Here is a 14,587-nt window from a genome sequence, read left to right on the forward strand (position 1 = left end):
TGTGAACTGAATTTGCATAAAATACATAATGTTAAACATAACTTACATTTTCTTATAAATGCAAAATAATACTTAATCCTTTATTTTGTTTGCTACATAGATAACCTGATTGGGATGTCAGTTGAACATCACAATATCAGAGATGTGGTCAGTTTAAGAGAAATTTCTTTTTATGTGTAAATTAAGAACATCTATGTTATATTTGTAAATATACTTTTGTCTATATTTTTTTGTCATTATTCTCACTAGAATGCGTGGACCTCTAAGCTTGAATCAGAACCATAGGTCCAGTTTTACTGGCTTAAAATGCTCAATTAAACATTTACAGGATGAATTATCACTTGAAGTTTTTATTATGATTTTTGTTTTGGTTGAAACATCTTTATATAGACAATCGAAATACAAATATAATATCCAAGAAAAAGCGCGTACCTGTCTGTGTGCATGTCCTCAGGCTCCAGTCATGGGGCCTTTAAACAGTATTTCAAAAGCAGTGCTTTGTGCAGCTTGTGTTGGTGCTGAAATTATCATGTGACTCTAGCACCATTTAGTGGCAGAAGTATTAACTACAGCGGTGCATGCAGCCACGGAGGACCAGTGTGTCTTAGAATAACACAGGAGAACCTACATTTTTTTTGTATGGTAGATGATAGGGACACTATAATTGTAGATAATAATTTATATTCAAACAGACTGATTTATGCTATACAACCAAAATATTTTGCTTTTGGCCTTTAAGTAGTTCAGCTGGAGCAACTCAGGGGTTAAGTGTCTTGCACAACAGCAGCTCGATGATACCTGTTAAAAGACTGGAGAGTATTCATCTTTCCTTTCCTGCCAAATCGTAAACTGCGACTTGCTGCTCCACCCCTGAGCTGATTCTACAACCTGGAGACTGTGTAGTTCAAAATATGTTTCTCACTATTGTTGGCAATGAGTCTGGGGAAATTCAAATTCATTTCAAGTTACATCACTGTATAATTTATGTCAATTTAAAAATTACAATCAGAGACCATTATCCATGTTTACTTTCAGTGTGTTGTTCAACTTGGCTTTGATTTTCATTCGGTGAATAGTTACAGACTGAGCCTTTAATATGTGCTTACAGTTAATTAATTTGTTGGTAACGCTTCCTTTGAGAAGTTTCTGCCTTGTTGAGTGACTTGCTTTCAACCGAAAGGGAAAATATTGTACTTGTGCTCTTTACATCTTTGTGGAGCTTATTAGAAAGTAAACTCTAAATTTTAGTTCCATCATGCTTAGCGCAGTGCAGCAAAAATAATTTCAAAAAGCTTTGTGAAAGACCAGATACAGCATGAAGTCATGCAGAGTATTGTCCTCTAACTAACCAGCATTTTCTTCTAACTACATAGATAATGAGATCATCATGACCTCCTCAACTTTCTGTACACGTTTTCCATCAATCCATCTTTATTTGTGAATTTTCTTCACACTTTTTCTGAAGTCTGATGATTTGAATTGTTTCGTGCATTACCCTGATTAACATTTGTTGAGTTACTCACAATCATGCAGCCATCAAATGCATACTGGTGACAGGGTGAGTGGTGTCAGTTTCCCTGTTTTTTTTGTTTTGTTTTTTTTTAGTTTCAGCCAGCAGATGGCAGATTGACATTACCTGTTGCACAGCTGTTTCCCTTCTGCACCTCTGTTCACCTTAAATGCTGTTACCTTGCAGGTTATGTTTGCAGTATATCATTAATGGGTATTTACTATAAGAGTTGTTTATCTCACATTTTGGCTGGAGTGCAACAGCGGGGGCCATGTCGCTGACTGAATGAGTAAACATAGTTCCACCACCGGTCAGCCGAATGCCACATGACTGAGTTGGAGTTTCCCTACTGACCATTGATTCAAAATGAACTGGCACAAAGTGTTTGGTGATTTTGTCAGACGATGTCGTGGTTAAAAAAATCAGGATTTTAGCAGTGCAGAGCAGCAGCTTGGAAATGGCTTGGCATGTTACATTTAGTCTTAATGGGCCGTGTTTCAGTCAGTATTTCAAACTTGTTCCATTGTCTGACAACATGAACAGAAAAACACATAAATGAGAACAGCTTCATTGGGAATTCGGCTGTATTAAAATACTGTATATGTGAGCACAGAGAGTAGGAGAAAGGCAAACAGATAAAGAGCTGAAACCAGCTGACACTATAGGTAGAATGCAAATATGACAGAATGATGTCAGTTGTGCAACAGTTTTCAACTACATCCTCAATTTTGCATATTGATATGCGGTCCAGCCATTTACTAACCATACTAAGTTTTGACCTATTCTTGTTTACAGTTGATAAAAGCATTACAGTTTTATATAATATATATACATTTTATAATCTGCATACTTGAAATGTCTCACATCTCTAAACATCAGCACATTTACCCTTGGGTTCATGAATGCGCACTGCTCTGTCAAAAAACACATAATTAATTAATTAAATGGATTCCACTTACTTACACTTACATTAAAATGTGTTTGATTTTTTTTACAAATAATAGGAATGTACATAGGGAGCACACAGACAGGGGGAATCTGCCTTTCGACACTGCTGGTTCCCTTTATGAGGCTCCTTTTGATTTATTCTATTTTGCTTCCAGGACTTGGTCATAAACTTCAACCCGTGATCTCACCACCGGAAAGAAAGAAGTCTTTAACACTTCATTAGTTTTCAAAGTTTATTTTTTCATTTTTCCTCAAAAAGCAAGAAAATATACTCTTTTCTTCCAGAAATAATAAATATACAATATTTCTTTATGAACAAAATGCACAATTTACAAAAGTGGCAACTGAGTGCTCCACCTCCTACACAGTACTGTTTGACTGTATGCATTCAACTCATTTATCACAGAGTTATAGCTGTTATTAGTATGTTCTATTTTCATTATTAATGTCAGTCTTATTTATCTATACAGTATTACAGTTTTTATTAAGTAGAAGACTCCACCACACAAACTCTTCAAAGTTACAAGTCTTCATTGTGCTATGTGTTATTCTATCTTAATACTTTCATGAGGTTTGAAGACTCCACCCTGTACAGTCCAACACAATCCGTTCACTGCTTGTGTCGTGGCTGAGAGCTTATTCCACATGTTTTGAGACTTGGCATTTGGGCAGGCTGGAGCTGAGCCCTCCCTGTGGTGGAGGCTCACAGCAGGATTGTCCCACCTCAGGATGTCATGTCCTGACTAAAACATTCCTCCATCTCTCGTCTGCATGTGCTGATGGTCATTCCTTGTTTATCAGGTACATTCCACTGCTCTGGTATGGACGCAGTAGTGTCTGAGTGTTTGTCTGTGAGATAACGCTGTCTTGTGGTCAGGAGGTAAGCAGCATGTGTGATAACATCCAGGCTAAAAGACAGGACAGTGTGAGAGTGCTGTGGACTGAGGCTGGCTGAGCTGAGCTGGGAGTAGGCGAAGTGGGGGAAGGTGGACCGGGGTGCTGCTCAGTGGCCTGGATCTCGATGAGTCTGCGCTGCTCTTGATGGGTCAGCGGAGGCTCCACAGTCACATAGCCATTGATTATCCTCACATTCGGTGGTGGGGTAGTGCTGGAGAAAGGACACACAACAAAAAAAAAAAAAATCAGTATTTAGCTTTCAACACATTGAAATGATTGATGCAGGAAAACAGGAAATTTGAAGACGCCACCTTGGGCCATTGGAATTTGTAATTGGCATTTTTCACGCATTTTGACCTCTGACAAGGAAGTCATTGGTATGACTGTAGAAGTGTTATTGTCAAAACATGTTTAGCAGTGCAACTTCAGTTTACTCTAGTTACTCTACATGAAAAACTGATAGAGTGGTTTCTCTAAAGGTCTTTACATCCTTCTATAATGGTCCATGATGACTTATTATGACCATATGAGCTGAATTATGTGCCAAAAAGAGTTGCCAAACATATGTTTGTCACTTTTTATACAAGCCCTCTCACATATTGTAGGTGTAATGGTCTTTCTCTTCCTCTGACAAATAGCAACATCTTAAGTAACTTCATAGAGCTGAAAATCAGCTGGTCGTAATAGATATCTCACCCATCCCCGATGCGAACCCACAGGTCACTGAAGAGGCGAGGTCTCCCGTGGCCGCGGTGAGCTTTGCGAGGCCGTTTGTGTCGCCCAAACTCCTCCAGCTGGCTCAGGCTGTCGGGGAGCAGAATGTGCGGCAGCTCATCATCTCCGAGTCCAGGGATGTTTTCTGGGTCCTCCTCCTCCAGCTCCGTCTCTGATGGACTGGTCTGCCAGCTGGTGGGAGATGCCGTGCTAGTGTCTGTGCTCTCCTCGCTGGACCCTGCTGCAGGCTCTTCAGCTGCTTTATTCCTGGAGGAGGCAGAAGACGGGATGGAAAGGATATGAAGTCAGTTTATACTCATTAAAAGTCCCACTTGTGATTTTTTTTTGACCATATAAATCCTAGTTGTGTTTAAAGGTATCACTGAAACCTATGACCTATAAATGAAAAATAAGGATTCTTGTGTCTCAGGGCCTGTTTCACTTTTCCTTCAAACTTGCAGCCAGTTAATATTATTGTTTGTGGTTTCTGACCACTGTATTTCTTTCCACTTACAACCCCTAAACTCAATCAAAGACACGAACACCACATAGGATGCCTTGCTCTATAAACACTGCACTGAGTGGCAGAAATACCCAGCAGGCAACATTATAGGAAGTTGTAACTCTTGTGACCGTACAGCTGCGTCAAAACTGACATCTGTCCACAGCAGACCACCCAGAATCACCGCTCTCTCCTTGAAAACTTTTGCCACGCTCCTCTTTCTTCCACCCGTTACTCATACTTTCTCTGCTCTTGACTTTGTGTTTCAAGGTGGAACAACACAAAGAACCGACTACACACACACCATGTACACCGAAACAAGCACTAGAACGTAAAAAAAAAGTACAGTAACATGATGTCAAATTTTCAAATTACAAAGCATATGATGGATTGTTTTAGTCATCATTTCCACAGCTTAATCATAATTAGCTTTGTCTTTACAGTCATCATAAATTTGATGGTCTGCACTTCTGCTGCAGGCCTCAGAAACCCCCATCCAGGTCTTGATGGCTTGGTTAGGGTGATGATAGCTCCAGGCCTGTGGTCAAGCTACTGTGGAGCCAAACCCAGCTGTAGTCTGCTCCGTCAGTCAGTCATATAATCACTCTTTAAGACCTTTTGCCAGTCGGGTCCAAACCCTCCAGGTCTGAGGCTAAAAGCTTTCATAAACACCTCTCATGCAAAGCAATCTTGTGGTGTTTTTCCTCGCCTGTCACATCACCTTGTATCAGGGAGCTAAAAGTGTCTGCGTGCATGCACACGTTTAAGTGTGTGGTCGTGTGGTAGTGTGTGTGTGTGTGTGTGCGGCATACACGAGTGTTTTGTGACCGCAGTATGTCAGTCCACTTGTCAGCTTTTAAAACCAGAACCACTGGCTGAAGCCCACAGCTCTGCACACAGGGCGGAGGGAGATAGGGAGGCTACGTTTACAGCTGTAATTTGCAGCGAGAAGTTTGTAAAAGCCTCGGCTGGATGGAGGGCTGGGGATGTTTTTACGGTTTTTAAAGAGATTCCCCTTGTTGTGCCTTGTTTTTCCATTTTCACCCTGATTCAAGTGGCTGTTGTTACTATTTTATGGGCCCATGGATCAACCCCCTAGGTGAGAGGGGAGCCGCTCTGTGCCAAAGGGTACACACACACACACACACACACACACACACACACACACACACACATACACATACACACATACACACAGTGTGATATAAAGAGGGATTGTAGAAGGTTTTTGTGAAGAAATGCTGCAGGATGGAAGCCAAACCTCTGTGTGAGGTGTGCGAGTTTGCGTGTGTGCAACCCTGCAGCCCTGCTCCTTGGCATTGTGCATCACTCCACTCACCGTGCATACACAAATAAGTGTGTGTTTGTGTTTGTGTTGACTGTGGTACCAGTGGCTGCTGAGAACAGACAGAACCACCACTGACAGCTTGCCCGTTGGCAGGCAGGGGAGGGGGGAAGGGAGGTAGGGAGGTAGGGAGGTAGGGAGGTAGGTAGGGAGGGAGGGAGGGAGCAAAGGAGGAAGGTGAGGGAGTTGATGAGCTATCAAAGGATTCCGGCATAGCTTAGCTTTGTTTGGAACAGAGCACATTTTGGACAGAATCTGTCACAGTCCGTATTACCATAACATTATCAGTCTGATGCTAGTACATAATCACACCCTCCTTGTCTTTTTCCGTTCATTATCTTGTCAGGTTAGAAGACTCTCATGGTTTGGTTTCAAAGTGTAACCTGTGACTGATAACCTACAAAACTGGAATCATCCAGCGCTCGATGATGATTTAATTACACTGCAATTATTCATCCCCCAAATTAAAATAATATACATTGTCAACTCTTTTGAACAACTTTCTAAAGAGTAACTTTTGCTCTTTTTTCAATAACGGATTTTTGTTTGTTTCTACGTAACCACAGAACTCTGATCGAATGACACGCTCCATCATCTGTCACAGTTCCCTCTTCCCTGCTTACTCACTCTGTGGCCGGCTCTTGGTGATCAGAGGGCATGTGTTCGATCTCGTAGCCCTCCTGCCTGAGGATGTCCAGCACACTGTGGTTCCCCAGGAAGTGACCTGACAGTAGACAAAGCAAAGACACGAGACAAAGGTCATGACGGATGTAAGAGAAGCACGAGCGAGCTGAAACAAGTTTTTGCTGGGCTCAGGCTTTGTCTTTTTGAGAAGTTACAATCCGGATTGCGTTTCATAGAAAAATATTTTTTATGTGAAAATGAGCAACTTAATCTTCCTTGCAGTCTTTTTAGGTAGAGGTGTGGCCCTGGGGACGGCTATAGTCTAGACTGCGATATCGCAACAACCAAGCCATGAAATTTTGTTCAGACGTTCACGATTCCCTCAGGATGAATCCCAATGACTCTTTGGTGATCCTTTGACTTTTCCTCTATCGCCACCATGTGGTTGACTTATGTGGTTTTTAGTGGAATTTGGTTCATTGGTGGTGGCTTAACATATTTATCTTTCTGTTTTCATCATCCTCATACAAAAAAAACACACATCTCCTAACACTTTCATGCTCACAACATACTTTACATACTCACGAGGTGTGATGGAACCCAAGATAGACTCCAAATAGTCTCTATTTCTATTTCTTTGGACGTATGATCTTCAACACTGGAAATGCTGAAGACTAAACCCCCCCCCCCCCCCCAAAGAGGATGTTTTTACCCCCAAGGAGTGGGGATACTTATAGATTGTGGCAGTGACAGGAGAAAGAATGAGGATCTGTAAAATAAGGGACTGTTCACATGCAAGTTCACTCTTCATCTACTGGAGCCACTTGTTGCTCTGTAATGACTCCATATTGTGGGCACTCAACCTCCCGCCCGCCCTCCACCCCTCTCTTCCTTTCCTTCACCTTGTATATGATTCCTTCAGTCTAACATCAAACATGTGGGCCGCAGCACCACACTGATGAAAGCAGTTTTTTTTTTTTTTATTTCTCCCATCAGCCGATAATCCTGCGCGTCACTCAACCCAGCAATAAGCTGTAATGTACCCTGACATCACGTCCTAACAGAAGAATTCATATTTGTGCTCACACATATACACAAACCTGCACATGCAAAAATTTGCACACACATACACACAGAGGAATTCAAACACTCACACACCTCAGCTCTCTCCCGCAGTTTATTAACAACACGTTGACAATATATCGAGCCTCTTGCTTGCTTTTTGTCAGGACCCTCTGCTCCCACTCAGCTCTGCCCCCCCCCCGCCGGCCAATTTTATCATTATAATGTTCCTGATCATTCCTGAAAGTCAAAGAAAAAGGCACGCGGTGTTACACTTTCTTGGCAGCCGAGTTCAAAGGCAGTGCTGGGATAGGCTGCGGAGTGAGAGGAGGCTTCTAACAACAGTGTCGGCAAGATCAGATGGGATTACACAGAGGGGAGAGTGTGAGGTTTTGACTGGGTGAAGGTGGGTGTATGTATTTGTGTGTGTGTGTGTGTGTGTGTGTGTGTGTGTGTGCGTGTTGTTTTTCTATATTTACATAGACTAAATATCCTCACAAGAGCAGAAGTGAGGACATATTCCTTATCCTTGTTTCCTTAAGAGCTTTTCCAGGGTTATGGTACTTAACTGAAACATTAGATAATACAAGAAACCAAAGTTTTTTTTTCTTTATCTTCTCCATGCAACAAAAGGAAAAGGGTTCAAATGAGATCCCTTTAATGTGAAAAATATTGCTCTAATAAATGCTCTTTGGATGGCACTGCCGGTCAGTCTGTCAGTCAGTCCACCACCTTGGTTGAGAGTTAAATATTTCTACAGTTGTTAGACAGATTGCCAGGAACTTTGGTACAGACATTCATGGCAGCACTGGAAACTTCATGTGCCATCATCAGTTTAAAACTGATTTTATTTTTTTTCCTTCGAAAGTGTTTTTTTTTACTGCTGAATACACACCAAAAAGTCGCACTACACAAATGCCTGCATAATTCTTCCTCTCTCCCCTGTCTCTCTAACATTCTTCTCTCTTTCTTTCATCCCTTTCTCTCTGGCAGAGACGCTGGGGCCAAAGTCAGCTCATGCAGCGTCTGCATGCTGACAGATTCAACCACCCTCATATCTGTGTCAAGCAGCTATTTCATTAATTTCTGGGGGCCTGGGGCAGAGAAGAACATCTCCTGTGTGTCCGCCGGGTGTGAGGTCAAGCTGACTGTTTGATGTGCTGACTTGATTTCCTCTGCTCTGCTGTCATGACTAACACACACAGACAGAGCAGCATGTGTGTGTGCGTGTGCGTGTTTGTTTGTTTGTATGATGAAATTGCAGTTTTCCTTCAGCGCCAGCAGACGACCACATGGTTTTCATTTCTGAGACACACCTGCTGTAAATTTGACGTTCTCCAAACGTTCAATCTGCTGAGTATTCCTTTCAGTACAAACTCCACTTGTTGTTTCCAGGATCCTGTAAACATGCACCCACTCTTTAAACAACTTACTGTACTTTAGTCTGCAACACAAGGATAAAAATGCCACGAATATCCTGCAGCCAAACATGCACTTTTTGCACATGTGCACCCTCATTCTGTCATTCTCACGATGAAAACCGCCCCTTCTTAAACTTTGGTAACTTTTCTGTTTGAACTTAAATTGCGGGATTGCATGGTTCTCCATGACTTGGCCCAATTTGTCAAACAAACAAAGATGTTTTTTCTGAGGTTCCCAAAATCTGGTATTTTGGAAAAAAGTTTAATCACTAGCTTTTCATCTGACAACAGTGGCGTGTGTATTGTTTAGTTCTGTGTATTTTTGTGGTTCATCCCTGTGTGTGGGTGAGTGATTGAGTACAGAGGTAATAGCTCTTTCCATACGGATGATTGTGTGTGTGTGTGTGTGTGTGTGTGTGTGTATGTGTGTGTGTGGGAGTCTGGGCTAGTGTGTTTGTTTGTGGAGTATCCAGACAGTAAACAGTGTGGTGCTTCTGAAGCAGAGAGCAGGCCCAACAAACAGCTCCATTAACCAAGATGTAATGAGAGGTCAGCTGACTCCTAAACGCTCCCCTGCTGCATGTAGCGCACGTAGGCTGGCCGCACTGGTAGCACACTGTAAAACATGCTGCTGCTGTGTGTAAAAGTCTTAGTTATAGTTACTTACAGAAGTAATCTGTGACCTTTTTTTGTACAAAAAAAAAGCTGTTATATTTTCTCATATAATCATCAGGTGTTAAGGTTTATCTAAAATGAGTATAAGAGGAATAATGGGTGTCATCATGAGCAAAGAAAAATATGGCGGCGTGTTCAAATGCCATACTGCATACTAACAGAATGTACTATACTCTACTTTTCTCTTTCCTACTAAAAGACCGCAGTAGAAAAAGGACACCATGACTTTGGAATGCCACTGCCAATTAAGCTTAATATAGAGGGAGCAAAGTGTTATTGCAAAGATTTAATACTTATTGTTTCTTTTCCAAAGTCTTCTTAGAGCTATATCACCACCATCTGCAAATTGTTTTGATGTTTTGCAGCTGTGAGCAGCTCCTCTTTTTCCACGATTAACGTTTTTTATGGTTATGTTGTGGCACTCAGAGCTCTTGGTTAAGGGTTAGGGAAAGATCATGGTCTTGGTTAAATACAGAAATAAATAAAGACTGTTTACTTAGTTATTGACGTTTATTTAAAGAGTGTGTTGCCTAAACCTAACCACGTGCTGGACTCAGGACGCTAAACCCGATCTCCTGTGTTTAAGCCCTGCTGTGTGTGCTCACCACCCCCAACCTCAACAACCTCCTCACAGCTTCATCACCTCCACCCCTTGATAAAACATGCCACTTCCTATTGAACATAATCCAGCCAGCCATTACGTTTTCCTTAATATATATTTGGCAAATATGTATGTCATTTCAAGGAGATAGGGTTGATTGCACAGTGTGCTTGAACCGTGCACTCAAATTTCAAGCATTTTTAAGTATGCGAACTGACTTTTCTGAGCGTATTTAATCATTATCTTCCAGTGTGAACTACATACTCAAACCCTGCTTATAGTTAATTTGTAGAATTGTACTGGAGGACAGCTTCAATCTTCATAATCATTTATATCACTTTGTTTAATCTACCAACTGATCTGTGTCTCAGGCTAAAACAGAAGCAACCTTACTTGTGGTCTTGTGGCTTCAAACCACATAAAATCACCCAACAATGTTTTTTTTTTTTCTTGCCAGTCTGCTGTCATCAGTATAATAAAGCAGATAATCCTTCAATATTTTCTTTCCTTTTACAAAAAACAAACAAAAAGAAGTGAAATAATAATGATGTGGGAGCAACCGGGACTTTCTGCAGTGTGTATACTACCTTACAGGGTGTTTCCCCTCCTGACTCCAGAGAGCAGAGTTAATGACCCAGTTACTCTCCGTTTAATAACCTTTCCATCCCTGATTTCCACTTACAGTAGCTACTTAATGTACTCCACTTCTCCCTCTGTCTGTCATTGTTTACCGTTTACTCACCTCTTGTCTCCAGACTATCTCTTATCTTTCCAGACTTACCACAGCCATGTCCTCTTATACCATCTTTGGTTGTCTGGGTGTCACTGTGTTTCTGTATTCCACTCTCTCTTTGTTTGTCTTTAGTCTGTCAATTTTTCCTCTCTTCGCTCTCTGCGAAAGTTTGTGTGTGAACGCACTTGTGTGTGTTGCAAAAAAAGAGGTGTTACAGCATGTCTCCCCGGTTGCCACCCACGCTTGACTCGGGCCATGTCAGCACCTCTTCTCTCACGCTGAGCCTTGGCCTGTGCTCCTTCTTCTATCTCTCTGCCTCCCTTTCCCTCTATCCATCGCAGGCTTCAGTCTCCTCGCCCCTCCCTTTCTGTCTCCTTTCTCTATACATCCATCCCTCTTTCCTTTCCGTTCTACATCCCTCTGGACAACTTTCAAAATGCAAAGAGAAGCTAGTGGTGGAGCAGGAAGAGAGAGGGAAATGGAAACCCAGTTAGCAGTCTAGCACGGGAGATTCATCCCAAATGGAAAAAGAGCACACAGGAAGAAAATTTTGTTATTTTTCAGTTTTTGTACAAACAAATGTGTTTGCAATTACATAGCGTAAACAGTGGATTAACTGATATGCACTAGTGGTTTAAAAAAAATCCCACATGGCTTGCAAGCAGACCACCTCATATGAAAATTGCACAAACACTAAAAAAGATCGAGGGAATATAAGAGGGAGGAGAGATTATAAAGACAATTTAATGGTAGTGAATACAAAGTGGGAGGGAGACAAAAAGGATAGACAGACACTGAGTGCGGATTGAGGGAGGGACTGGAGATGAAGAAAGAGAGGGAGGATAGAGGGAGAGTGTGACCGGAGGGCGAGGAGGATTGCATTGACGTACACCCTCCACCCAGCCGGAATGCGTGCTGCGCACTGTTGCTACATCATGGTCCAAACAAACACAAGCTGTTGCCTCCGAGCCATTCGAACAACAGATGAAAGAGAGATGCGGGGATGAGGGAAAACAGAGAGAAAGGCAGAGGACACGGTGATGAGAGAGAAACCCGGTGAAGAGAGAGAGGAAAAATGAAAATCTAACCCACTACTTTATAGTTGTCAAGGGCGTGTTCCTCTTTAGATTTGTTTTTGAAACGTTATGAAACGTGTTCCAGTCTGAGTGTGCACGTAGACTGAGATGATGGGGGGAAAATTTCTCTCATCACCATGTGTGTGACTAAGCATGTAGGTGTCAAATGGGTGACAAATTAAAGGAAAACCTAACATGTAAGGTGTTGGACCACCCTGAGCCATTAGCACCGCTTCAGCACTCATTTGCATTGATTCATCGAGTGTATGAACTCAACTCTAAAGTGATGAACATCATTCCTCCAAAAGATATTCCCTCATCTGATGTTTTGATGATGGTGGTTGAGAACGCTGGCTCACATGTTGGTCCAAAATCTCCCACAGTTGTTGACTTTACCATATTTGTCTTTTTAGTTTAAGAAAAAAAAAAAAAACAAGGATAAAAGTGTACAGTATGAATTAAACAGTGTGTTTGTGTGCTCTAATGCGAGCTGCAACAGTGCAAAGCTAACTATCTTAATACATACAGCAGTAACTTAGCATTTTTTCTAAAGGCAAGGAACGTGTTTTTAGCTAAACACAGTGTTTTGTGGGGTCACAGGTTATATTGAGAAAAAAAAAACTGTTCAGGACTGAAATATTCGCCCTATGGGATGTTACTTTATCAGAGTATAAAGTAACCGTCCTTCCCTTTACATTTTCAACTTTTTTCAGTGAAGATGCTGACTACCATCCTGGTACTTGCAGCTTTAGCCTCAGGCCATGTGTAGCCATATATTTAAAACATTATTTTTAAAATGAGGTCATCAGGTCGATCAGTCGGAGACGCAGTTTTCAACCTGTACAGGCGTTAGCATCAGCTTATGCTAGCATGCTGCAGCTGATAAAATCTGCTATCGACGATCCTTTTTTTTAAGCCAACAGAATCTGCGGTAGTTAGATGATATAAGAAGCCTGCTGTGTGTACCTCTGTGTGAACTTGGAGACCCACTGATTTAAAAATGACTGTGAATGTTGAGTGATATTTGCTATACCGTAAACGGTGTACAGTTTGTCTCATGTGAGGAAGCTTAACGGACCTAGCAACTGTAAGTGGGATGGCGCTTATAACGTCCAGTCATTTGGGTTGAGATCTGGTGACTACAAATGCCATAATCTATGATTCACATATTTTTCATTCTCATCAAACCGTTCAGTGACCCCTCAGGCCTTCCGCATTTGTTATGATTTAATTCATTTATTAAGGTTTTTCTTTAAATTTGCCTTCTGCTAATGTGCCAACCAGTGTGTGTTGTCTGCCGTTAAGTGCCATTTGTAATTGTATGTGTTTTATAGGGGAAAGTGTCTCTCTGACTTATCCTGCGAAGCACTACTACTCTTTCCTCCTCCACAACACATGAGTAATGCAGCAAAGATTTTAATAAGCCCAGCATCCCCGCGCCTTGCTGTGCATTTCCATTTACAGTTTTACAGTACCGGGATCCCTCTATAAATCGCACAGCAGCCTTTGGATTAACAGAGCGAAGCCAGAGAAACAACTACCCACGGCGGTTCAGAAATAGTTGAACCACTGCCTTGAAAACACTTTCACTTGATGTGTAAAAAAAAAAAAAAAAAGGCAGGATGGTAAATTCCTCCTCTCAGCCCAGCTCTGGGTTTGTAGAAAGGGAATAATGGCAATCTGGCATCCACACCCCCCCACCCCCACACACACACATCTCTCACTCATTCCTCATCTCTATTATGACTTCACTTCCTATGCATGCGTTACGACGTCTGTCTGTCTCCCTGCACCACACTGAGGTGTTATGAGTGACAGCTGTTGACGGGGCTGTTCGCGTCCAGGCTGTGGTTGACGTTCTGGTCAAATACAGAGATCAAGAGAGTTGGGGGGTGGGGTGGGGGGGTCCATATCCAGAGGCCGACTGCTGCATGCGGTGGGCCTGACACCGGTCCATGTCAGAAAGGCTGGAGGGAGGGCTCAGTGGTTTCAGCGTTAGAAGCTTTAAAGTGATTCCCCACGTTTAAATATTTAGACTGTGTGAGCTTGCTGAGGCAGTCTGTTAAGCTCTCCTGGTGGGCAGAAAGAAAGTGAAGAAAGCAGGTGAGGTGAGGGAAAAAACACAGAGGCACTGAGAGGGAAAGAGAAAGTAGTGGTGGAGGAGGAATACAAAGGCTCAAAGAAATATAGACAGGAAGGGAGGTGAGCTGAGCTACAGTGAAGCTAACAACATTAAGTGAAAATTGCCCCCATTGTGTGTTTTTATTCCAGTCAGCTGTGGTCTGTGTCGTCTCTCCCTGCCAGGGACAAGAGGAGTATAGGGAGCAGCTGGTCATCTAGTGGAGAAAGCGTCCTTTCTTATGGACACACACACACACGCATGATGGAAGAAGCCATGGTATCTTCACTGAGCTCTGTCTCATGGGGGTCTTTATCGTTCTCATCTCATCCTTGCATCCTCAGTTCATTTCCTCTCCTC

General features: G+C 42.2%; 1 protein-coding gene across 1 annotated transcript in view; it reads right to left on the minus strand.

Moving 5' to 3' along the window:
- Positions 1 to 2,677: 2,677 nt before the first annotated feature.
- trabd2b (TraB domain containing 2B) overlaps positions 2,678 to 14,587 on the minus strand; it is a 65,104-nt gene continuing 53,194 nt past the window's right edge. Inside the window, exons 5-7 of the mRNA XM_023405211.2 lie at positions 6,544 to 6,640; positions 4,052 to 4,336; positions 2,678 to 3,566 (exon numbers count right to left, since the gene is read on the minus strand). Coding sequence (XP_023260979.1) covers positions 3,332 to 3,566; positions 4,052 to 4,336; positions 6,544 to 6,640 — 617 coding nt within the window. The 3' untranslated portion in view covers positions 2,678 to 3,331. The remainder of the gene's footprint in view (positions 3,567 to 4,051; positions 4,337 to 6,543; positions 6,641 to 14,587) is intronic.

Source organism: Seriola lalandi, unplaced genomic scaffold (genome assembly GCF_002814215.2).
Source record: "Seriola lalandi dorsalis isolate HSWRI2012SDOR001 ecotype SW California unplaced genomic scaffold, Sedor1 jcf7180002054267, whole genome shotgun sequence".
NCBI classification, from domain to species: Eukaryota; Metazoa; Chordata; class Actinopteri; order Carangiformes; family Carangidae; genus Seriola; species Seriola lalandi.